Source organism: Aotus nancymaae, unplaced genomic scaffold (assembly GCF_030222135.1).
Source record: "Aotus nancymaae isolate 86718 unplaced genomic scaffold, 86718_ANA_hifiasm-v0.15.2.pri h1tg000058l, whole genome shotgun sequence".
NCBI lineage: Eukaryota > Metazoa > Chordata > Mammalia > Primates > Aotidae > Aotus > Aotus nancymaae.
Window position 1 is genome coordinate 45,916,759 of NW_026988472.1, and position 22,349 is coordinate 45,939,107.

General features: G+C 41.0%; 1 protein-coding gene across 1 annotated transcript; it reads right to left on the bottom strand.

Moving 5' to 3' along the window:
* Positions 1–777: 777 nt before the first annotated feature.
* On the bottom strand, positions 778–22,349 carry TLR7 (toll like receptor 7). The gene is made up of 2 exons (XM_012435148.2): positions 22,108–22,349; positions 778–5,253 (listed from the first exon to the last, which is right to left on the bottom strand). Exons 1-2 carry the CDS (start codon positions 22,108–22,110, stop codon positions 2,107–2,109), a joined length of 3,150 nt encoding a protein of 1,049 aa, XP_012290571.1. The 5' UTR covers positions 22,111–22,349; the 3' UTR covers positions 778–2,106.

Here is a 22,349-nt window from a genome sequence, read left to right on the forward strand (position 1 = left end):
GATGATCTGGACCTAAAAGAGTGTGCAGACAGATGGAGCTGGAAGTAGACCTGCAGATGGGGCTGAAAGATCCTGACTCAGGGTCGGCGCTGCAATCAGACTCATCCTCTCTCTCCTCTGTAAACTGAAGACACTTTTTGCCTTTTTCTCATTCATAATATTTTCCCTGCCAAGTCCCTCCCTTGCTTTGGATTCTAAAAATGCCCAAGTCTTGCTAAGGTGTAGTATCTATCTAAAGAGAAAGGACACTCCCTGTCCAAGTCAGGGTTGCAAGGGGCTTGGGCCAACCCTTGATGGTGGAAGTAGAATTCATGGAGAAACTGGGAGTCCCTTCTGGGGCAGAACCAACCAGAGGCCAGTCAGCAGAGAAGCCCTACATTCAGAGCTTTGTGGGGACCATCTATGAACAGCTCTAGTCCTCCAAAACTGCACTGAGGGCCCTCAAAGTTAAAAGAATGACATGTCAAGATTACAAGGAATTCAGATAAAAATCATCTGTTGGTGTGCTGTTATTTTCCTGCAGCAAACCACTGTACTTAACCTCATGTCAAAATACTCTGCGGTTTCTGAGTTGCATTATTTTCAGTTTCCCTTCCTCTTGATCCATTTCGGAAGATGTTTTAGTTGTCTTCAAGTGATTTTTATGTATTTATGTGTTTTAATAGAAAAAATTTATAATGGCCAAAAGCTGATGTTTTAATGCCATTGTCCTTCTTCTCACTGAAGAAGAAAGAACAGAAACTGTGAAACACAATGAAGCTTACAGAAGTTGTGAAATAGTTGGCTCCAGCAATTTAATTACCTCTCTATTCCAGAGATTAATTTGGGAATGTGTGACCCTCATTGAATCAATAAGCCTTTCGTGTTGCCACATACGAGGAAAATACGATGTCTCCAAGCTAATGCTTGAACACATGCACACTGTGTTCCAAATGGCACAAACACCTTTGTAGATCACTTCTTCCATGAAATAAAGCAAATTGGTCATGTTTCAATCTTGAACTCATGAACTTATACCCAGTTGAAAGTACGTGCATCTTAAGAATGTCTTGGTTCTTTCTGTCGTTTTTGAATCTGATAGCAAAGTTCAAAACTGAAGCTTTCTCAATGCGAAGGTCTATAAACTTTGGTTTCTTGTCCTATCCCACGGCAAAAAATGAAAGAAATCCATATAATTGGCATCTGTGATAAAACTATAAATAAATACCTGCTCTTGGAGTCCTCCTTTAGGGTTTGCCATACAAACCGTCCAGCGTTGCCGTATCAAGGTTGCAGATATTTACAAGTATACAATAGTTAACAAAGCAGTTTGAAAGATACTGGATGAGGAGATTTTACTTTGTATACAGTACTTTGCAGTGCAGATAAAAACATTTAAGCAGATAAACTGAAAGGTAGAGAAGATCACTTTGTATAAAGGTGGATCATTTAAATATTTTTCCATTTGTAGGTGGACCATATATATTTATGGTAAGGCTGTTTCTTTCTCACTGTTTCCCTGGGGAACCCAGGAGCAGGCCCAAGGTAAAGATCAGGAAGCACTGAAGCAGCAACCTGTCTGGTGCCAACACTCACTCTGCACAGAAGGGGGGCCCCGTTGACACGGAAGCAATTGGTTAAGAAGTTGACTGGGGTTTTTGTTTTTTTTTCCACTAAACTAACTCTAGTACATTTTGGTCTCATATAGATGGAGCTTGAGCTTTTATTTTTTTAACCCTATTTCTGTATGTACCAGCACTTCTTAAGGGTAGAAATGCAATTCTTCTCAATCTCATGATTGTGTGTATGTTTAATCATCACAATTGCAGGAGAATCACAGCCCCGTGTCCTTTACTTGACACTCTTCCCAACAGTGTTTTATACAAGAGCTGGGGGAGAGACTCAAGTGCAGATAGAGACACAGAGAGATAAGAAAGAAGACTCAATGCATTATATAAATCCCACCTTTCCAACTCCTGTGACAGACGTTGTGACTCCCCTGAAATATGGGCAATCTCATTTCTTAAAGAATTTCAAAACATGCTTTTGGTATGATATATATGAAAACAATTTAGGCAGTCAGGCGTCTCCTTGGTAAGCTAGGCAGTCGTGTTTTGCAAAGAAGGGCTAGACCGTTTCCTTGAACACCTGACTATAGGCCACATGATTGTCCGCGGCCAGGGCATTCTTCAGACACTGCCAGAAGTATGGGTGAGCCTGCGGGTTTCTTGGCCACTCAAGGACAGATCTCCCACAGAGCCGTTTCCGGAGCTGGAGGAACTTGGACTTCTGAAAGGGCTTCTCAAGAAATATCAAGATAATCACATCTACTTTTTCATCCATGAGCCTCTGATGGGACAAGTAAAATGCTATCTTAAAATTTTCAGTCTTTGCATACTTGTCTGTCATCACAAACACTGTCTTTTTGCTAAGCTGTATGCTCTGGGAAAGGTTTTCCAGAACTGGCTGCCCTGGTAACCAGTCCCTTTCCTCGAGACATAAATTAAAATGTTTCTCTCTTGGGTCTTCCAGTTTGGCCACCAGCTCAGCCAAAACCCACTCTGTCACAGCTGGGTCTTTAGTGTCATACACAATAAAAGCATCATAGCAAGAGTCTGGTGATATTAGACGCTGATATCCCTTTATCTTGGCCTTACAGAAATGGTAAATATACCACACATCCCAGAAATAGAGGTGACTTGCTGTCATTATCACCATGAGAAAGAGAGATGCAGATATGGAAAGTGAGAACAGAATCAGGTTGGTCAGATCTAACTCACAGGTATACAGATCCAGGGACACCACACTCTGGCCCTTGTGTGCTCCTGGCCCCACACAAGTCACATCTGTGGCCAGGTAAGGAATAGTCACCTCAGTATGGTTAACCCACCAGACAAACCACACAGCATCACAAGTGCACAGAAACCGATTGTGATGCAAAAGCAACATCTCCAGATTGTTGAGGACATTTTCTGGGAAGCTGGTCTTTTGGATCATCTGGATTTTATTTGAACTGAGGTCCAGATATCGCAACTGGAAGGCATCTTGTAGAAAATACTTTGTCAGTCTCCTGATTTGATTATTCTTAAGAATCAGTTTCTTGAGGCTTCTGGAACAGTTGGATAATCTCTCAGGGACAGTCGTCAGTTGGTTGTGGCTGAGGTCCAAAGTTTCCAGGTTCTTCAGACATTGAAGTTTTCCCCAGTTGAAAGATTTGAGCCCATTTTTGGCCAAAGAGAGATTCTTTAGATTTGGAGGCATACCGTCAAAAACTCCAGGAGGCAAGAAACTTAGGGAATTTCTGGAGATGTCTAATTCCTCCAGTTTTAGCAGATTCTTGAATAATTGTAAGTATCTGTTATCACCATCTCTCCATAAAACATCCAAGTGATTTCCTCTGAATTCCAGAGTTCTAAGAGACTCACTCTCCATGGTCCTGCTGGTGGAGGAAGAGATGTCATTGTCATTCATCATCAGTTTCTGCAGAGCCTTTAGGTTCTTGGTAAAGTTTAGCATGTGAGTAATTCCTTCTGATTGAAAATAATGGCTGTTACTGCTTATATCCAGAACTTCCAGTTTGCGAAGCTCTTCAAATGCTGTTGAGTGGAGCAAATCAAGCCGGTTGTTGGAGAAGTCCAAATATTTCAGCTCTACTAAAGGTTGGAATTCACTGCCATTAAGAGTTTGGCCAATGCTATTTCCTGACAAATTCAGGCATTCGAGGAAAGAAAGATGCTGAAAATCAGAGGACCTGACAAAAAATATATTATTTTTACTTAGATCCAAGGTGTGCTCATACCTGTGGCAGCTTTCATTAATAGGCATGAAAGAAGCCTCTTTGGTTTTGAACCTGCAACTCCTTGCATACTCATCATATTTGAAATAATGTAATTGTTCGAGGACCTGCGGTTCATAACTTTCTACAGAAGTTCTGGCGTTTGAGCAGAAGCCAACCTCACTTGAATCTCCTGAAGGTGATATTTTATTCACTGAAAGATCGATGACTTTCAGTCTTTTAAATTGTTTAAACATGCTGAGGTTAGCAATTTTTATAAAGTTAGTGCCAAGATCAAGAACTTCAAGATTTTGAAGATTATGTAACGGCAAGAGGTTAAAGCTTTTCAGCTCTTTGAAGACATATCCTCTGATCCGTAAAATTTTTAGGCTTGTCAGTGAAGAAAATGCTTGTGATAGATTCATAGATGCACGATAGACCTGAAGTTCAAAATTGAAAGACAGATCCAACTGGATGAGGTTGGGGAGAAAATGCAGAAATTTGGCATCCCCGATTTCTTTGGCCAAGAAGTTTTGGGACAGATCTAGTTCCTGGAGGTTGTTGATGTTCTTAAACCATCTTGCAGGCACATGCTGAAGAGAGGTACTGCGCAGACGTAAAACTTTTAATTCTGTCAGTGCATCAAAAGCATTTTCAGGGATCTGTAGGGGAGAATTATTTTCACATGGTGTACAAGGATATGGGGCATTATAACAACGAGGGCAGTTTCCACCTAGGTCAAGAATTTGTAATTGGTTGAGGTTATTAAAATCACCTTCTTGTATTTTTGCAATCATGTTGTTGAGGAGATAGAGTTCTGTTAAAGTCGATGGCAAAACAGTGGGGATGGTCGTGACATTGTTATCTCTCAGGGAGAGCACTTTTAACTTTGTCAAATTTAGGAAGGCATCTTTTTCTATTGAATATGAAACATTACAAGGATTTCGATAATAACAGTTTTGGCCCAGGTAGAGTATTTCTATGTTGGCCAGTTCCGTTAGATTCTCTTTTCTGATGGAAAAGATGTTGTTGGCTTCAAGGCTGAGAAGCTGTAAGCTGGGCGGAAGGCCCTGCGGTATCTCTAGAAGCTGGTTTCCATCCAGGTAAAGGGATTTTAAATAAGTGAGTCCACTAAAGCTTCTGGGTTTAATCTGGAGCCTCCTGGTGCACACGTTGTTTTTTGACCCAAGTCGAATTGGTACACAGTTGCATCTGAAATCGATCTCTACCAGATGGTCCAGTCTGTGAAAGGACGCTGGGGAGATGTCTGGTATGTGGTTAATGGTGAGGGTGAGGTTCGTGGTGTTGGTGGGAATATCTCCAGGAATCTCTGTCAAATGCTTGTCTGTGCAGTCCACGATCACATGGTTCTCTGGAACATCCAGAGTGACATCACAGGGCAGAGTTTTAGGAAACCATCTAGCCCCAAGGAGTTTGGAAATTAGGATTATGTTAAAAAGGATAAGAAATTGTCTCTTCAGTGTCCACATTGGAAACACCTGGAAGTATAAGAAAGAACAAATCATTGTTCTAAAATATACCAAGAATCAGAATTGAAAATTCGCATTTGCTGCCTCTCTTTTGCAATATTTTAAAAATAAACAATTCAGGTCTTGTTTTCAAGTGTCTAAACAGCAGCCCCCACCCCATGACTGTATTTGTCAATTATTGAGATTTACAATTATTTAGTTACATATTTAGCTTTTAGCATCCTAGCTCTTTAGCAAAATAGCTTTCAGGATGGTAGGAGCAGCATTTTCCTATTCGTTGGTACATAGAACACTAAAATGGCAGAGCCATCGATTCACTGCCAAAGTCGGAAATTTAGAGGTTGAAGAAATGTTAAAATATGGATACACCCAGGAAAAAGAACACATGAAGACTTTAGTGGAATTAATGTGGACTTGATAAACCTGCCTTGGTACACACTACATGTGTCTTTTATAATATTTGAGCGTCAGAATATTTTAAGACTCCCATTTTATAAATGAAGACCACTCAACAATATTAACCGATTGACCCAAGGTTACACAACTAGTAAGTGGCATTTGAGTATAAAACATACATTCCTGCCATTCTGGCACTGCCATTCTATAATCTGGCTCTCCTCTTGTATTGCTTTTGGAAATCATATTGCAAATCATCCCCTCCAAGGGGATTTTAGGATGAGCGTTTTCCCTACACATTGGGTTTACATTACATAAATTTGGAGAGGAGAGAGTAATAGAGTCAGAGCACTGCCTGGGCGATACATAATCAGAGGAACCATGTAATTGATCCATTAGTATACTTACAGGAGTGAAGTGGGGCTGTTAATAATTACGCCAAGACTACAGGCATAAACCAAGAGTCTGTCAGGTAAACTGGGACATATGGGAACCTACCCATAAAGGTCGATTGTAAAGCAGAGAGGGGAGTTGTACTTCAGAGGGGGCCAACACGGATAAATGACAATCATGAACCAGGTCCCTCCTCCTATCCCATTCCCATGTACCTAGATGAGACCCTGGGAAGAAGTGGGAGGATCCCTGAATTGAATTAAAAACACGAAGTGATTGAGACAGCAATCCTCAAACCTCGTTTCCCAGGATGTGCCTAGCTTAAGTGTTTTCGTGATCAGGGAAAGTGGAGGCTGTAAAATGAAGGAAGTTTAGTTGTGGAAAAACAAAGTCACCTTCAGCAGGGGTGTGCTGATAAAGGTTTAACAATGAGCTTTCTCTCCCCTCTAATAAAACTCCCTGATTTGTTGTCTTGATTTGTAGCATTTGTCAGTTTCTATAGTGTAAATGTTCCCCCCGTGGCCATTTTCAAGTGGGGTTCAGCACACCACTGGCCTTAACACACCTGAGATAATGACTGTGAAATTTTTAGCCTCTATACACTGGCATATTATAAATTAGAATGCAAATTAATCAGAAAACCTTTCCCCCTTTATTTCTGAACTTTTTTCTCACACTGTCTGCTTTTCTCTTTGACTATTACCACCTCCCTACTCCAATTAGTCACTACGTCTCATCTAGACCACTATGCTAGATTCCAAATTCTTCTCCCTGCTCCTCCTCCTCCTCTACAATTCATTCATCAAACAGCATCAGAGCGTTCTTTATAAACCTGAATCAAATCAACTGTAACGTCTTCGTATTACACTCTAAATGAAATCCGAACTCTTTACCATTGCTCGTATCGTGCGTGTTCTGACTTCAGCCTACCTCTCTGACCTTGAACCATCTTTCCCCTCCTTCACCACACATCAGCCATCTGGTCTGTTTTCTGTTCTGCATTCAAGCCAGCCTCGTAACCACCACGGTCTTGGCACTTGCTGTTTCCTCTTCCTGAAATCATCTTTCTCCTCTTCCCACAGCCAGGTCATTACCACCCCTTAGTTGCCTATTCAAGTGACACATCCTCAGAGACGCTTTCCCTGACCAACTTATCTAAGTACCTTCCCATGTAAGAATAGTGATAATAATAGTAATAGCAGTTAACTTGGGTAGCACTTACCATATGCCAAGCATCATTTTCAGTGTTTTCCATATATTAATTCATTTAATCCTCACAATAATGGATACTACAGGTCTTCAATCCTTTATCCAAAACCTTTAGTGCTACATGTGTTTTGGAATTCAGAATTTTTCAAATTTTAGAAGGTAATATGCTACATATACCCTAGATTATGTAACACCTATTGAGGCCTGGGGAAGCATCCCATAATCAAACACAAAATTTCTGCAGTGATGTGTACGATTTTCCACTCTAAGTGGAATTATTTTTTTAAAAAAGAATAAATAACTCATTCAGTTCAGGTCAAGATCCACCTCCAAATGTGTTCGGATCGTATTATGTTTGCAATCAACTGAGTTAGGACAAAGCTTTCAGTTTTGCATTTTGGAATTAGAGACATTATTATTATTATTATTATTATTATTATTGTTATTTGAGACTGAGTTTCGCTCTTGTTGCCCAGGCTGGAGTGCAATGGCGTGATCTCGGCTCACTGCAACCTCTGCCTCCCAGGTTCAAGCGATTCTCCTGCCTCAGCCTCTCAAGTAGCTGGGATTACAGGCACACGTCACCATGCCTGGCTAATTTTTGTATTTTTAGTAGAGACAAGGTTTCACCATGTTGGTTAGGCTGACCTCAAACTCCCGACCTCAAGTGAACTACCCACCTTGGCCTCCCAAAGTGCTGGGATTACAGGTGGGAGCCACCATGCCCGGCATAGACCTCTATTATTATCTCCATTTTACAAATGAGTCAACTGAGGCACAGAGAGGTATATGCACTCTGTATTAGATTACTCTGTTTGATTTCGGTCATAGCTTTTAGCATGATCAGAAATTATCTTGCTGATTTATGTTGCTTATTTGATGTCTATTCTGTACAAGAATGTAAGCTCCAAGAGGGTAGGGTCTTTTGTGGTCTCACAAAAAACAATGCCTGGCATTTAATTAGGACTCTGTTATGTTTGCTAGACACATGAATGAAAGAATAAATGCATGCAGAAATGAATAGTGAAGTAAAGAAAAATGAAAAAAAATTTTCCTTGGAGTAGGTTTCTTCAGTCTATATCCCCAGACTAAGTAGGGGCCAGATTTCTGTCTCTTCTCTCTGCCCAGGGATTCCTTGGGGGAAAAGGTTTAAGAAGCTCTGTTATTATAATGTCTCATTCAAAAACACTTTCTTCAAAAAACCTTCTGGGATCAAACCAGACAGGAGTAATCACTCCCTCCTCCCATCTCTTACTGCACTTATTACACATGCGGTTGTGAAAAGCACTCTGGATGGAGGGTTGGAAGAACTGGGTCCTAGTCCTCTCTTGGTAGTTCATTACCCATATGCTCCTCTGAGGCGGGCTCTATGCCCAGTAGAAGACATCCTGTGAAAATGATGGACACAGAAACAACAATATGGGATGCACCAAGGACCCAGATGGTGGATCTGGACCAGACAATGCCCCAACAATTCCTTAGCTGGGAATCGTCCCAATTATCTTGTGAGAAAGAATTTATAATATATATTGGAATTCTAGTGACTCATTCATTCTTTCATTTGACAGATACATATTGGATACCTACTAGGAGAAGGAGACACAAAGTCTCTGCCCTTAAGGAGCTCAAAATCCTGTAGAAGGGAGAAAAAAATACATATCTAAAATACCATGTAGATAGACCACTTGTATATGTGTAGCTTAACTGTACGTTGTTCTTATTCCAGGTGATATTTATTGATATTTTTTGGTCCTGAATTTTGATTTTGATCCTGAATTTGGATACTCTCAATTCTTTTTTTTTTTTTTTATCCCCATAGAGTCCAGAGATTGCTACACATCTCTCAACATCTTTTCTGCCTTTCTCTCATTTCATAATGACAGAACCTCCATTTGTAGTTGGGCATATACCACTCTGAAAAATAATTATATCTCCCAAACAGACTTGCAGCTAAGTGTGTCTATATGACTAAGTGATAGCCAATGAAATTTGGGAGTAACTGAGGTGTGCAATTTCTGGGACATGTTCTTAAATGGTGGGGCTGTTCCCCTTCCTCCTGTCTACTTCCATCCGGATTCTGTAATCTGGATGTTGTAGCCAACCATCTTGGGCAATGCACATGAGAAAAATGTGCTAGGGATGGTAGAGCAACCAGCTAGATGACCCAGGGCATCTAGATCCTTCCTTGTATGACCTCAGAGACAGAGCAGAAATAATGGTTTGGTACTGCTGACGGCCAAGAGTTTATGAGAAACCAAAAAATTGATATACTAAGCCAGTGTCAACTGGATTTTCTATTGTACAAATGCAAACCTAATTTTAACCAGTATAGAATTTGGAAATAAGTTACTGTCCATGAGAGAACCTAAAATATGTGATGCAGATGTCATCAGGCTATTGGCAAGACTCAGCTATCAGAGGCTGGAAAGATGGATGGCCTATGTTCGGCCATCACAAGATATCTGATACAACTGTCACCTATGCTATCTTGGAGGGCAGAACACATGCCAACTGTGACTGTACTCTTAGCTGAAATGATTTGGCAATATTCATAGTGATGATGTGTGTTGGTGGCTTCTTGCTGTTTTTAGCAGTCTTACAAGAGATATGAAATAGGACTGAAGTTAGCCAGTCTACAAGCAGGGCTAGAAGGAAATACATCTTTGCTCTGGCTGCAACTCTACAGTCTCAGGTGAGTAAGAGATCCTTAACTTTAGGGCTTTGCAGGGTTGAAAAAGCCAACTTCTACTATAGTTTATCTCAAAATAAAGCAGATGTAATGGATACAGACAAAGTAGCAGCTTCAATGAAATAAGTGTGTGCATTTTCTAAATACTTCCCACGAAGCATTTTCTAGCAGACAGTGAAAGCCAGTCCAGGGCAAAAAATCTGATTGAGAGTGTGGCCTTCCCCTTGATTCATGCAGTCTCAGGGTAGTTGATTCAATTGAGAGACAGAAGCACTAACAAAGCAGAGTCTAATTTAGACTTCAGACTGACTAGAGCTGCTCTAATGTCACAGTCACATGTGGCTTCTGAAATTTAAATTAATTCAAATTCAATCTCTTAGTCACACTAACTATATTTCAAGGGCTCAAAAGCCACATTAGGCTAGTGGTTGCTGTATTCAAGGGTACAGATATAGAACAGTTTCATCATTGCAGAAAGTTTTATTAGACAACATTGGTCCAGACCAATAAGTCAGCAAACTTATTCTGCAAAGAGCCAGATGGTAAATATTTTAGGCAAAATTGAGGATGTTTTGGAGGTACTTAGATAACCACTTAGAATGTAACTTATTGGAATAGTAAAACCCATTCTTAGCTTACAGGTCGTTTAAAAGAAAAGAACAGGGAGTGGGACAGATTTAGCCCTCAAATCATAGTTGGCAGACTTCTGGTCTAGACCAAACCTTAGACTGTGTTAAACTTGTGCATGGGATTCTAAGCAAATTCATTCAAGCCTATGTTATTTAATGCTTATCCCGATTCTAAGAGATATGCTCATTTACAACGAGGAAAGTGAAATGAATGGTGAGACACAGAGCTGGCACTCTTAGCCACTCTGCTCTTCTACCTCTTGAGAAGTCAACTCAGCCATCTGCCCCTATAAGTGGAGAACACTTTGAGGTTCAGAAACCTTGTTTGTCTTGACATGTACTCCATCATTAGGATGCCCGCCACATAGTGAGTGCAAGCTAAATATCTGCTGAGTAACCCAAGGTTTTGAACTTTCTTAAAATCCCATAGAAGACTCATGTTATGCTAGTATAAATAGTAAGGTTTTTCCCTGAAGATCAGATTTGACAAGGTGACAAGGAGAAACCAGGAGGGTTTGGGGCCTCTGAAGGAAGGATTGAAGTGGGGAGCATGCCACAGAAGAAAAGAGGATGGTGTCACTGGAAGGGCACGGGAAGTGGAGATGCAGACAGACTCTTTCATAATCTTTTTTCTCAGAAGCTCTGTCCCTTTGAACCTGAAATCCCAGTGAAGGCACAGAGCTCATTTGTCTCTTGTGGGAAGAGACGCAGTCAGGATGGGGCTGCCCTTGTCCTATGCTCAGTAGTTGAGCCCAAGCCCACTGACCCTTGGAATGCTTTATGCCAAACAAAACGTCTGTAGGCTCTCCATGGGAAGCCTGGAACTCAGAGATACCAGCAAGTTTGCATTCCAAGATGCATGCCAGAAGGAAGATTAACTGAAATGAGAAAATTGGGCTCTGATCAAGCAGGTGAGGGAAAAAAGTGAACTCACTATTTATTAGAATAGTAAAACCCATACTTAGCTCACAGATTGAAAAAATAAATAAATAAAACATGTGATGGACAGATTTAGCCCACAGGTGACAGTTGGCAGACCCCTGGTCTAGACCAAACCTTAGACTATGTTAAACTTGTGCATGGAATTAATTCTAAACAAATGAACAAAGCCTTTCTAAATTTGTTATTTAAAGAGAAAGTATACCTAAAAGATCATCTAGAGAAGATGACTTAAAAGTGTGAAATATTCCTTTATTCCAGTGGAAATTTCCTTCAGTGTAGAAATTTCTCCTTTCAAACCATTGGAAACTACCTGCTTCGGACTTAAGTTGGAACTTTAGCTTCAACTAATGTTATTTTGAGATTTAAGGGTTTAGGATCAAGCCAGGTCTGTTTTTCCATCTGACACAAATAATCTATGTTATTTTATTTTGCTTTGGGGTTTTTTTTTTTTTTGCAATGATTGCCTAAATACATGCATCTTTTAGTAATTTGATTTGTAAAATATGGTAGTGTACCATGACATTGGCCTGGCTTTGGTAATGAATCATAGCAAATTACACATGCAAATGCACTGGGTAAATTTCGATGCTCAATTAGCAAACTAATTATTGTAAAAATGTGAATGGGTGATTTTATACACACAGGTGTTTCTGCTTTCTCAATAAATCATCTCTTTAGTTAAAATGGAAAACACAGTATTTATATTGAACAGCCATCTGACCATGATCTGTGTGTTTTTTTAAATAATGGCTGCCTTTTATTTATTTATTTATTTATTTATTTATTTATTTATTTATTTATGTTTTTGAGACGGAGTTTCGCTCGTTACCCAGGCTGGAGTGCAATGGCGCGATCTCGGCTCACCGCAACCTCCGCCTTCTGGGTTCAGGCAATTCTCCTGCCTCAGCCTCCTGAGTAGCTGGGATTACAGGCACGCGCCACCATGCCCAGCTAATTTTTTTGTATTAGTAGAGACGGGGTTTCACCATGTTGACCAGGATGGTCTCGATCTCTTGACCTCGTGATCCACCCGCCTCGGCCTCCCAAAGTGCTGGGATTACAGGCTTGAGCCACCGCACCCGGCCGGCTGCCTTTTATTACTTATGGTGTGCCAGGTTCTAAGGCAGACTTGTTGTTTATATTACATCACTGATCCCTCACACTGAAGTTGAAAGGCCATATAAATATTCTTATTTTACTGATGAGGAAGCAGAGATCAGACAGGCAATTTCAAACCAAGATTCAGACTCAGTGTTGACCAATTCTATTCAACTTGCCTCACATAGTTACAGTAAATGCACTTGGTATAATGTGTGTCTGCATTTTAATTCATTTCCTTTTCAGTTCAAGGATTCTTGGTTCTCTAATGTTTCTATTTTGTGCTACTTAGGCATTTTGGGGGATTGAGGAATTGGTTTTTTCATAAGAAAAATTTGCAAGTATTAAAAAATGGTGGCCAGGCACAGTGGCTTACACTTGTAATCCCAGCACTTTGGGAGGCCGAGGCAGGAGGATCACCTGAAGTCAGGAGTTCGAGACCAGCCTGGCCAACATGGTGAAACCCCATCTCTACTAAAACTACAAAATTAGCCAGGCATGGTAGAGTGTGCCTATAATCCCAGCTACTTGGGAGGCTGAGGCAGGAGAACTGCTTGAACTCAGGAGGCAGAGGTTGCAGTGAGCTGAAATCATGCCATTGCACTCTGGCCTGGGCGACAAGAGTGAGACTCCATCTCAAAAAAAAAAAAAAAGAAAAAAATGGTGTGTATGTTTTGAGTGGGACCAACTTGAGGGAGAAAAAAGAAAGACACTTTTAAGAATTTTTTTTAATGAATTGCATCCAATGTCCATTGTATTAGTCTGTTCTCATGCCGCTAATAAACACATACCCAAAACTGGGTAATTTATAAAGTAAAAGAGGTTTAATGGACTCACAGTTCCACATGACTGGGGAGGCCGCACAATCGTGGTGGAAGGTGAAGGAAGAGCAAAGGTACGTCTTACATGGCAGCAGGCAATAGAGCGTGTGCAGGGGAACTGCTCTTTATGAAACCATCAGATCTCATGAGACTTATCCAGTATCATGAGAACAGCATGAGAAAAACCTGCCCCGTGATTCAATTACCTCCCACTGGGTCCCTCCTACCACATGTGGGGATTATGGGAGCTACAATTCAGGGTGAGATTTGGGCAGGGACACAGTTAAACCATATCATCCAGTAATGTTACATTAGGGCAGTTTGTGAATTTATAAATTTAAAGGCACATTGAGCTTTACCTCCATAATGAATTATATGCTCACACAGTCATTCAGCAAACATGATTGAGAATCTACTCTGTGTAAGGTACTGTGCTAGACAAAGTAGGGAAATGATGATGAGCCAGAGACCATTCCTGCTGAGTTAGAAACCAAATACCTCTACTGCTCTGTTATCAGAAGCTGTGTGTATCTGTTGAGCACAGAACTCTCTCTCTGCTGTCAGGGAAATCTATGGTGAGAAAAAACAATAGATTGTGAGGCAAGGGCTAAGTCAGACCTAAAGGTAACACTGCTTTCCCACTCTTCAAACAAAAGTTTGAATAAACAACTCTTCAAGGTGGCAAAACCTATCCACCTGGATGCATTATTTTGATGGCAGGACTGGAGCCCGTATTCAAGACTGAATTTTACTGATTTTAAATCTGTATTATATTCCTACCATAATGTTTAAGTTGTAGAGATGTGATTACTAATAGGAAACAAACATTTACCAAGCTGTTTCTAACTTCACGCTTTGCAAATAGCGTTTTTGTCTTCAAAATTTTGTAAACTTGTAAGAGACGCCTGGTTGCAGTCAGAGGAGTGAGAAGGACATGTATATAACTGGGAACTATTAGATGGCAAAAATGAGGAAGTGAAGGTAAGTGGTTTGCGTCTTGCGACAAGTTAGAGGAAGACTGGGATTAGTCTGATTTCTCCTCGTGTTTATTTATTCTAGGGGTCAGCGCCATGTGAACTCAAAGTCAGATTTGTTTTCAGTCTCTCTGTCTGCTACAGGGCTACCAATTGAATTATCCTCAACCTTGACTTTCTCATCTACAAACTCTGGGATTTAGCTAATGGACCTTAATGGTCCTTTTCTATTGTGCTTATTCTATGACTATAAGGGTTGGTGTAGAGACCCCAGAAACTTATCTGCCAGGATCTTCAGCTGAGAGTTTTCATAGCCCCCGGAACCTCAGGCTGCTGCTGTTTCAAAATGGTCTATGCAAAGCTTCAAACCACCGTAAACCTTCTAAGAATTCCACAGAGGAAGGATAAAAAAAAAACAACTAGTACATGTTTTGTTTTAAGTAAGCATTATACGTCTTATTTATTTATTTACTTATTTATTTCAAGACAGAGTCTTGCTCTGTCACCCAGGCTGGAGTACACTGGCCAGAACTTGGATCACTACACTGCTTCCCAGTTTCAAGCGATTCTCCTGCCCCAGCCTCCTGAGTATCTGGGATTACAGACAACCACCACCATGCCCAACTAAGGTTTGTATTTTTAGTAGGGACGGGGTTTCACCATGTTGGCCAGGCTGATCTCAAACTCCTGACTTCAGGTGATTTGCCTGCCTCAGCTTCCCAAAGTGCTGGAATTATAGGCAAGAGCCATCACGCCTGGGCTTATATGTCTTTAGATTAAACTATTTTATTAGTGTAATTCAGCTCTCTGAAATAGTAAGAATGGGAAGAATTACATGATAATCCATCAGTTTAAGATAATGGTTAAAAATGGGAAACTACCGATAGTAAAATACCAAATATCACTTAAAAAAATATGGTAGGGCCGGGCGCGGTGGCTCACTCCTGTATTCCCAGCACTTTGGGAGGCCGAGGTGGGTGGATCACGAGGTCAAGAGATCGAGACCATCCTGGTCAACAAGGTGAAACCCCGTCTCTACTAAAAATACAAAAATTAGCTGGGCGTTGTGGCACGCGCCTGTAGTCCCAGCTACTCGGGAGGCTGAGGCAGGAGAATTGCTTGAACCCAGGAGGCGGAGGTTGCGGTGAGCCGAGATCCCGCCAGTGCACTCCAGCCTGGCGCCTGGTGATGGAGCGAGACGCTGTCTCAAAAAAAAAAAAAAGTGGTAGAGCTGTAGGTATTGACATGAAAAGGTATGCATGATCTACCATTAAGTTAAAAAAAGGGATTTTTAAAGCAGCATTGAAATAACATATAGCATATGATGCCTTTATGATAAATATATGTGCATATATTTGTATTTGTAGAGAAAATGGGAAAGAATGCACAAGAAACCTTTAATAGCAATTTCTTCTGGGCAGTGATATGAAGGGAGCTTCACTGGGGAGAGGGGGAACTTCTATTTTTATGTTATACCCTTCTCTACTCTTTGACTTTTTGACATAAAGAATATGTACTGTTTTTTATTAAAACTTTAAAAATCAAATTACAGAGAAAATAATATAGAAGGAAATTGTGAAAAAGGAAAAATTCAACAAGTATTTATTGATGCCTGCAACATGCCAGGTACTCTTCTAGGTGTTCAGGACATCAGTGGATAAAACTGAAAAGATTTCCGTTTTTCTGTAGCTTATGTTCTCTAAATAATAAGCACAAAAATATATAACTGTCAGAAATGATATCGCCTGTCAAGTAATAAGTGTTACTGAAAAAGAAAACAGGATAGAGTGAGAAAGATCAGGAATGTGGGGTAGGATTGTGACAAAAATAGGGCGGCTTGGACAGGCATCATCAAGAAGTTGACATCTAAGCAAAGACCTCAAGAAAGGAGAAAGTCATCCATACAGACATCCAGGGGAAATGCATTCCAGACAGAGGGATTAGCCCAGAGAAAATGCCACGAGGTGAAAACATGCTGGAATATTCACAGAAAAAATGGCAGCGAGGCCAGTATTGCTGAAGCAGGGGGAGTAGGAGAATAATAGGAGATGAAGTCACAGAGGGAGTGTCCCCAAGCGTGTTGGGCTTTGTCTACCATTTCATGGTTGGTGGTCTCTGGTCTCGGTAGAACGAGGATGCGGTGCAAGTTTTTGAGGTGACAGTTGATCTGACTTACATTTGAGAAGGATGCTGCTGGCTGCTGCGTTGAGAATAGACAGTGAGGGGCAAGGGTGAAAGCGTGGAGATTAGTTGAGAGGCTATTCTCCAGAAGTCCCCAATGGCAGTGCTGGAGCAGGTTAGAACTGGCCTAACACCAGATACGTTTTGAAGGAGTAGCTAAATAAAATGTGACTTCAGAGTTCTTGAAAGAATGTAAAGAGAGGGATTGGAGACAGCAAACATTTCTAGGAGGTTTCCTGTCAAGTGGACCAAAGACATGGTGGGTAGTTCACAGGCAATACAGCTTTCACCTAGCACATACTGGGACTCTCTCTCTCTCTTCCTCCCTCTCTCCCTTTCTGTCCCCCACTTGCTTTGGAGTAAGAAGTCTGGCTATACGACAACCACCATATCAGAGAGACCACATGGAAACAGAGACACCCCAGAAGCTGCAGCTGCTCCAGCACCTAGCTGTTGAGCCTCCCAGCCCAGGCATCAGACTTGGAGAGTGAGTCTTCAGGTGATTCCAGTCGCAGTCACCGCCTGACTGCCAGCACAAGGGAGACCCTGTGGGAGAGCTGCCTGAAGAGTCCAGTCAACTCCTGGACCCATGACAGCAGTATATGCTTGTTGTTGTTTGAAGCCATTGCATTTTGAGGTGATCCCTTATGCCGTGATAGGTAACTGGAGCAGGACATCAGGCAGGACATATAGGAGCAGATAGTCTAGGTAGGTAAACAACGGGGAGAAAGAGGAGAAAGTGGAGAGTTTCTGGATGGAGAAGTAGGGTATGATTGAAATAAGGAATTTCCCCACCCACCACATCCAGCAAAAGAAACCCTCACCTTTCTGTATTGAATCAGCCTGTCTGCCTCTACCAGTCTATTATATATTCTTTGCATAGCTATTATCTGACTAGAATGGATTATTTTCAGCAGAATTCTTCGCAAAAGGAAATCTGCCTTGAGATGAGACTACTTGAGGCCTGGGGAACACTTGTATTTTTATAGTGAGTTAAGAAAGGATTTATTGCTCTCCTGGCTCCACTCTTCTACCCAAGTAACCCACCAGGCAGAAACGGCCCTGGGCACCCCCTGGGCCACAACATGCCAGCCCTGAGATGACCACAGCCCCACGCACTCAGCTCCTCATCGAAGCAACTTTCAAGATCACAGAGCAGAAAAAAGCCAAGTTGCTTGAGTTTAAAAGGAAAAGCTGGGATCTGCATTTCTGAGGGAAGGAATTGCTTGAGCCAAGATATGTGAGCGAGGGGCTTTCTGTGATGGTGGGGAGCCTGCAGCTGGGGGGCTGGGAGAAACCAGAGGGGTGGCTGCCTGGCTAAAGAAAACTGAGAAAGGGCATGGAAGAAGTAAGCAGTGGGGGGCGATTTGCTGGAAACCATTGCCCTCAAATTCATTGACTTTTTGCCGTGTTGATATCACACTGAATTGTTTGGTAACTACAGATGTGTTGTGTATGTCTTCCTAGAGAATAACCAAGCACTGTGAATAAGGGAAGTTGCTGAAACACGTTCATTTTATAGACTGAGCCTCTGCTAGGAATTTCCCAAATAGATTTATTAACAAATATCCCCTATTTGTGAATTTTGAAATATTTCTAATTTTAATCTCTGTAAAGTACAAATACCATGAATATCAGTTTTATGATGTCACTGAAAAATTTAAGTACAAGGGTGTAAACCATTTGCTTTTTCTAAAAAAAAAAGGAGAGTTATCATTTACTTCCTATCATTTTAGCCCGACACACTTAGTTTTCAAACTAAAAGAATAAAAGGATATAAAGTTGCCTTACATAAATTAGGAACTCAACAGCTATTATGCATCACAGCAGTCACCAAAGACCATAGGGTCCTCAAACGTATTTGACCTTATACCATATCCTCTCATTTTCTGTAAGCCATGGACTGACATACTTTTTCTGTAAAGGGCCAGTTCGTAAGTGGTTTAAGCTTTGCAGGCCATCTGGGTCTCTGTCACACTATTCAACTCCTTGAATAGTTTGCCATCATAGTGCCAAAGCACTTATCAACACTATATAAACAAATAATAAAACCATTTGTAAACACTGAAAGTTGAATTGAATACAACTTTTACACGTCACAAAATAGTAATTTTGCTTTGATATTTTTCGATCTTTTAAAAACAAAAAAACAATCTTAATTCCTGAGCTGTACAGCAGGTGGGATATAGCCCATGGGCCATAGTTTGCCAACCCCAGCCCTAAACTTTGGTAAGCTTTGGGGATATACATTATTTATTCTTGGGGTGCAAAGGGATTGGCTGGTTAATCTGTAATGATGATTTTTAGTTTTAGTACAGCCTTCCAAATTTTTAAATAATCAGATTGTATTAATTTAATACATGGATTACTTAATAACCCTTTTTTTAGCCATAAAGAAATTTGCTATAGGTTAAGAGCAGAACAATGTTTTTACTTTTAAATTCGCTGAACTACTATTGACATTTTGGGAGATGTTCCCTTCTACTAGTAATCTCCCATGCCTGCATCTATTTCACATGGTGAGAAGCATTTTAGTAATAGCCCAAGGCTTTGTCAGTAGAAAAATTTGGTTTCAAATCCTTGTTCTGTCACATAAGAGCTCTCTGACTTTCACAAATCACTTGACCTCATGAACCTCTGATTTGCTAACTGTAAAATGGTTATAAAGCAGGGATGTCAAATGAAATTAGAATATGCAACACATGTGTTTATGTAAGCCATCATCACAGATTGTCCAACACTTAGTAAGCATCTAGTATTTGTCTAGCAGGTGTAGTAAAAACATCACGAATACAGGGCACTTATCAGTTTCTAGCTTGCTTTCTTCATTTAACATTATACCATGAGTACTTTTTTAGGTCATTCAATGTTCTTTTAAAAAACATGATTTGATGATTATATAATATTCCATTTAATGAGTGTACTACAATTAATTCACCCTTCCCAACACAGGACATGAGATTTTTTTTTTTTTTTTTTTTTTTGGCCTGGCTGCACAGACTATCTTGATGAATAGTTCGCCACGTCCATGATCACTTCCTTTTTTAACAACATATTTTATTGTTCATTTTGTTAAGTTCTGGGGTACATGAGCAGGATGTGCAGGTTTGTTACATAGGTAAACGTGTGCCATGGTGGTTCGCCACATAAATCCACCCGTCACCTAGGTATTAAGCCCCACATGCATTAGCTCTTTTCCCTAATGGTCTCCCCTGCCACAGTGCATGTTGCTCTCCTCCCTGTGTCCATGTGTTCTCATTGTTCAGCTCCCACTTATAAGTGAGAACATGTGGTGTTTGGTTTTCTGTCCCTGTGTTAGTTTGCTGAGGATAATGGCTTCCAGCTTCATCCCTGTCTCTGTAAATGTTATGATCTTATTCCTTTTTATGACTGCATAGTATTCTGTGACATATATGTACCACATTTTCATTATCCAGTCTCATGGTCACTTCTTTAAGAACAGTTTCTAAAAGTGTAATCTCTAGATCAAAGGATCTGCCATATGACTCAATACAGTTGAATATTTTCCCTGTGCTTTTTTGCCTTTTGAATTTCTCATCTTGAAAATTATTTTCATGTCTTTTCTTAGAAGAGATATATGATTTCCCCATTGTACTTGAGTAGGAAACCGTCGTAATCCAACCTCACCTTTATTATGTGTGTGCTGGGCTTGGTCTAGGAAGAACAGAGGAGTCTTCAGCACAGCCTTCAGAGCCACCCAAGCTCCTTAACCTCTCAAAGCCCCAGTTTCTTTATCTCTACGTCATAGGGCTACTTTGAGGCCAACATAGAATCACGTGTATCTAGCCCTCAGCATGATACTTGAGTGATTAAGAAATGTGAGCTCTCTGTGTTATTATCATTCACATTATGCCATCCCTCAAGGGGCAAAGACAGATGTGGGCATAGGTTTGCATTAAAATAGACATCCAGGGCCAGGCGCAGCGGCTCACGCCTGTAATCCCAGCACTTTGGGAGGCCAAGGTGGGCAGATCGCTTGAGGTTGGGAATTCGAGACCAGCCTGGCCAGCATGGTGAAACTCTGTCTCTGCTAAAAATACAAAAATTAGCTGGGCGTGGTGGTACACACCTGTAATCCCAGCTACTCGGAAGGCTGAGGCAGGAGAATCACTTGAACCTGGGAGGCGGAGGTTGCAGTGAGCCAAGATTGTGCCACTGCACTCCAGCCTGGGTGACAGAGCGAGACTGTCTCAAAAAAAAAAAAAAAAATAGACATCTGGGTTTCTAGGCAATGAAACCATAAGCAGTAGTTTCCTTTGTAACATAGTAGCCGCATGGTTAATGCTTCATTGGAACTTTGACACGAAGTGAACCTAGGAGCCAACATTCAGATCTACAATGTGTCTGAATTAAGTGAAAAAATAATTTCAGAAAAAGGCCATTGACGCCTTTTTTCAACTAGGTTTTGGCATACCTAATAACTCACACTTGCATCAAACCACTCACAAAGGACTTGAAAAATAGTCTATTATTTGAGCCTCACAGTGGCCCTGGAAGGCAGCTGGGGAGGGATTCTAATGCCTGTTTTATAGTCAGAGAAACTGAGTTTCAGAGGACTTTGATGACAGGCACAAGACCCCCCAACTAGTGACTGGGAGAGCCAGCGTGACAAAGACTCTCCTTAATTCAACTTAATCAGGCTCCACTACACCCCTAGGCTTCAGCCTTTGGGCTTCATGTCCATCTTTGTATTGCCCAGTTTAAGCAGGAATCCTACTAAGTCATTTGATTGATAATTCACTCCTCTTGGTATGTGATCACCTTCAATATCTGATCAAATTCCTCATCCCCCACCATCCCCCAGTGAGGTCTGATCACCCTGGTCTGTCTTCAGCAGGAATCCTGTCAGGTTGGTTTAGCCAGCATCCCTTTTCCCCCTGATGATTCCTTTTAGTAATTTTCCATCCACTGACTCCCCCAACTCTACTCCTTGGCTAGAAATCTTTACTGATCTTTGGCTGTATTTGGAATTGCGCCCCTTTCTATACTGAGGTCTCTTTCTGCCGATTGCAATAGTCCCGATAGTATCGCTTTATCTACTTTCCAGATTTAGTTTTCTTTGACAGCACTCAAGCCTGGGGATTTCCCGTATTTTATTTCTATGATGCTGCCCACACAGTTCCATCCACATAGTCATTCAGACAACACCATATGCTGGAAAAAGCACAAAGTAACTTCAGTAATTCAGCGATTTGTTATGGCTTTAAAGCCAAAAATGTAGGTTGAAGAAATGAGATCCATAGAAGCTGTGTCCCCAATTCAAACATCTGCTCCTCCTTTCCAGAGCACATATTTACTTCTTGTAGGAAGTTGGACAGAGCAAGCATTGATTAATCTGAAATTGTGAAATGCCCCCTTCATTAAGGCCAATTGTGAAATATCAGGAAGCACTTTCCCCCAGCAAATAACCTAAGTACAGATTCTTTAACAATTGCTCTTGCCAGCTGGTTTCCGTTGTTTCCACAAAGATTACAGATAACACTTTTTAAGGATCTCTGAGTTGTTCTTACCATTTTTAGTCTTCTTCCAAAATGGAATGTAGAGGTCTGGTTGAGGACAGCAGAGCATGAGAGGTGCCAAGATCAGCTTGAGATGAGCCTAATAGCATCAACTAAGAGGAAGAGAACACATCATTTCAAAGAGAGCAAAATACTGTAGCTGAAAGACATGCTGGGATCATTGCTTCAAAATGCACTTGAAACATCTATTTACGGTATTTACTTTCTCAAAGTTAGGTAGACTGGAGACATAC